This window comes from Morus notabilis, unplaced genomic scaffold, assembly GCF_000414095.1.
Source record: "Morus notabilis unplaced genomic scaffold, ASM41409v2 Scaffold63, whole genome shotgun sequence".
Classification (NCBI taxonomy): domain Eukaryota; kingdom Viridiplantae; phylum Streptophyta; class Magnoliopsida; order Rosales; family Moraceae; genus Morus; species Morus notabilis.
Window position 1 is genome coordinate 235,217 of NW_010365950.1, and position 4,106 is coordinate 239,322.

General features: G+C 41.2%; 1 protein-coding gene across 1 annotated transcript; it reads left to right on the forward strand.

The window, feature by feature from the left end:
• The first annotated feature begins 290 nt into the window (after positions 1-290).
• LOC21404585 (H/ACA ribonucleoprotein complex subunit 4) lies at positions 291-2,375 on the forward strand. The gene has a single exon (XM_010108918.2). The coding sequence runs from the start codon at positions 443-445 to the stop codon at positions 2,258-2,260; it is 1,818 nt and encodes a 605-aa protein (XP_010107220.1). The 5' UTR covers positions 291-442; the 3' UTR covers positions 2,261-2,375.
• The last annotated feature ends 1,731 nt before the right edge of the window (positions 2,376-4,106 follow it).

Sequence of the window (4,106 nt, forward strand, 5' to 3'; positions counted from 1 at the left end):
CATGCAAGATCTAAAGCCTTAAAACGACAGTCTCAGAATTCTAATTTACTTATCATCTATTTAACTAATATGAATATAAATATGACATTATATAGATATATGAAATAAATAAATATTTATTAAGAGTGAAAATGTCTCAAAAATATCGTTACGATTGCTTCTTCTTCTTCTTGGGCCCAATGATCTGCCCATTAAGCTCATAACTTGTGGCCTAGCCCAAACTCCCAAGAAGCCTAGTTGACTGACGCCGTGGAAATGACGAGAGTTTTACGCTCGCCTGTGCTCTCTAAAACCCCCCAACTCCAAAACCCTAACGAAGGGCCCTTCTTCCTTTCTCCACATAAAAAGAAGAAGAAAAAGACTTCCTTTATATCATTTTCGCCGCCATTAAAACCCTAGGAAAAGCTCACAAGCTCACTCAGACTCAGGCTCAAGCTCAGCCATGTCGGAGGCAGAAGTTCGCTCCGAAAAGAAGAAGAAAAAGCACAAAAGTAAAGATGAAAAGCCACTCGGCGAGTTGGAGTCCGAGCCGACTCAGAAGGAATCGTCCGAGTTCATGATCAAGCCTCAGAGCTTCACTCCGGCCATCGACACTTCTCAGTGGCCGATTCTCCTCAAAAACTATGACCGCCTCAATGTACGAACCGGACACTACACTCCTCTCCCGTCCGGTTACTCCCCTCTCAAGCGCCCCCTCGAGGTGTACATCAGGTACGGCATTATCAATCTCGATAAGCCCTCGAATCCCTCTTCTCACGAGGTTGTCGCTTGGATTAAGCGCATTCTCCGAGTTGAAAAGACCGGCCACAGCGGGACTTTGGATCCCAAAGTCACCGGAAATCTCATTGTGTGCATTGATAGAGCCACAAGGCTCGTCAAATCCCAGCAAGGCGCCGGGAAAGAGTACGTCTGCATCGCTCGCTTGCATTCTGCGGTCCCCGACGTCGCGAAAGTGGCTCGGGCGCTGGAGACGCTCTCCGGAGCCGTCTTTCAGAGGCCTCCTCTGATTTCTGCCGTTAAAAGGCAGCTCAGGATTAGGACTATTTATGAAAGCAAGCTTCTTGAGTACGATGCCGATAAGCATTTGGTTGTTTTCTGGATTTCTTGCGAGGCCGGGACTTATGTAAGGACGCTTTGTGTTCATTTGGGTCTTATTCTTGGTGTGGGTGGTCATATGCAAGAGCTTAGGAGGGTTAGGTCTGGGATTTTGGGTGAAAAAGATAACATGGTTACTATGCATGATGTATTGGATGCTATGTATATTCATGATAGCCATAAAGATGAGAGTTATTTGAGGAGGGTTATAATGCCTCTTGAAGTGGTTTTGACGAGCTACAAGAGGTTGGTTGTCAAGGACTCTGCTGTTAATGCCATTTGCTATGGTGCTAAGTTGATGATTCCGGGGTTGCTGAGGTTCGAGAATGATATCGAAGTTGGGGAGGAGGTTGTGCTTATGACTACCAAGGGGGAGGCAATTGCGTTGGGAATTGCTGAGATGACCACTGCTGTTATGGCCACTTGCGATCATGGGGTGGTGGCGAAGATCAAGAGGGTTGTCATGGATCGGGACACTTATCCGAGGAAGTGGGGTTTGGGTCCTAGGGCGTCGATGAAGAAGAAATTGATCGCGGATGGGAAATTGGATAAGCACGGCAAGCCTACTGGCAACACTCCTCAAGAGTGGCTTAGGAATTCGGTTTTGCCTGCCGGTGGGGATTCTATGGTTGCAAGTCTTGCGGCTGCTGCAGCTGAACCTGCTGTTGTGGAAAATAAAGATGCTGCTGAAGTGGGGAAGGAGAAGAAAAAGAGTAAAGCTACTGATGAAGAGGGCGGTGATGGACGCAAGCGCAAATCAGATGCAATTGAGGATGAGGCTGAGGATACCACCAAAGAGAGTAAGAAGAAGAAGAGGAAGAAGGATGAAGAAAACGGGCATGTTGATGATACTTTGGATGGGGACAAGGCCGAGAAGTCTGAGAAGAAGAAGAAGAAGAAGAAGAAGGAACACAAAGATAAAGAAGAAGCAGCTTCCCCCGAAACTGAAAAGTCGGAGAAAAAGAAGAAGAAGAAGGAACACAAAGATAAAGAAGAAGCAGCTTCCCCTGAAACTGAAAAGTCGGAGAAAAAGAAGAATAAAAAGAAGGACAAAGAAGCTGAGGATTGCAGTGCTAAATCTTCCAAAGGTGCCGCAGACAGCGAGGTTGATAAGAGTGAGAAGAAAAACAAAAAGAAAAATAAGAATAAAGAGGAAGAAGATTAGTTCTAGATCATCAAAGGATTAGTATATTTTGGTTTTTAATTTATGTCAAATCTTTTTTTGTTCAATTCTATGTCTTTTCCTCTGTGATGGATTTTTAAAGTTTTTGTTGTTACGTCTTTGCTTTTCTTAAAGAGCTAGCGCTCTTTTTTTTTTTTCCAGTGTTGAAGGCTGATCGCACCTTTCCCAAAAGTTCGCTTCATTCTGTTAACTTCTTAATATCGTTCACCTTCTGTTGAAAACGGATTAACAGAAAATGTATTATGTATGTTGAGTTCTTTTCAGAGGAGCAAGTTGAGACATAAAAATAAAAGCGAGAGGAAAAACATTTTAATGATGGGCATAGGAAAGTCACAATGGCAAGAGTGAAAAACAATAACAAAACATAATAGAGTACAAAATAAAAATCAAAAGAAGCTTGCAACTTTGCAAGTAATCAAATTAGGTCCTTTTATTTTCAGAATTTCACGGTCTATGATACTATATGGAATTCATATTCAGATTGGCTGCAGACCACATTTGTGCAAACGCGTATCCAGACAGTAGCAAATGTCTTTTCATGATTGATGAGGATCCTGGACTATTGATCAATATCTAGACCATGGATTCTATTTCTGCTCATAAATTATTTGGCATTGCTGTTGCATGCTCAAAGCACAAAAACCTTCCTGCATTATGCTAACTGTGGCTGTTCAGATTTGCCTGCGAGTCGTTCTTTCTTGTTCTTGGTCTGGCCCAGTTGGAAATTCATGGCAACCTTCTATTTTCCTCTCTCCTCCTCCCTATTGATGTATATTTTTGTTTCTAAATTTTTAGTTAATGACAATGGCATTGCAGGGGATTTCCAAGACAACATAAACATTCGAGTGTGGAGCGCAGCTATATATAGCATACATTCTTGTTTGTGCTTCAACTGAAGGATATGGGTAGTTTTCCTGTATAACTTGTTTGCTGATTTTGCAGCCAAATTATGAAACGAGTATAAATACTTGTGGAAGTACCATCTGGATGGTACCAAATAGGCTTTCCATGGTATTTCTCTGGATTGGGTCTGTGAATTGCTCGCATGTGAAGCGGATAGTCATGGTATATGAGAGATCTTGGTAAGGCATATTCACTGGAAAACTTTATTTTTTATTTTTTATTTTTTTTATTTTTATATAAACATCAATCTTGCTCAGAGTGGAAAAGTGGACCAAATTACTTTAAGTTATGAATTTCCCGTGGTGAATTTATACGACGACGGCACCTTTTTATTTAGAAGTGCCTTGAAAGAGAAGTGTTTTATTTGACATTTTAAACAAGTGTTAAAAGAGTTTTCCAGTGAGTAAACTTCTCTTACTGGAAAGCCTAAGAAAGATGCTTCCTGTGTTTTTGTTACCTTGGCTTACGGCCAGCACGCTGAAAGCCACAATTTAACTTTTATTTTAATTTGACTTTTAACATATGTTTGTTTCTTGCGTGCTACGTTAAATATAGTTTTGTGCAAAGACTTGATGAAACCCTCCGGTGAGTGCAAGGTGCAGCTCATGCTTAGATCAAATTACGATTGGGAACACAGTCTAAATTTAATTTGTGCAGTGTGACAGTACTCCTTGAGTCGTTGTTGCGATCTTCAAGACCAAGATTTAAGCAAAGCTATGGCAGGTTAGCTCCTGAGAGGCCGGTCCCCGTTTATTTTACCGATTCGAGTTTAAAATTTGAGTTTTGCTATAATAAAAAATTCTCAGAAACAATCACATCTAACTTTTTTACTACAATAAAAAGCTCACATAAAGTCGCATCTTAACTCAAATTAAAAACTCAAATTAACGAACTAAACGAGCCTGTAGAGAGCTAAAGTTGAGCA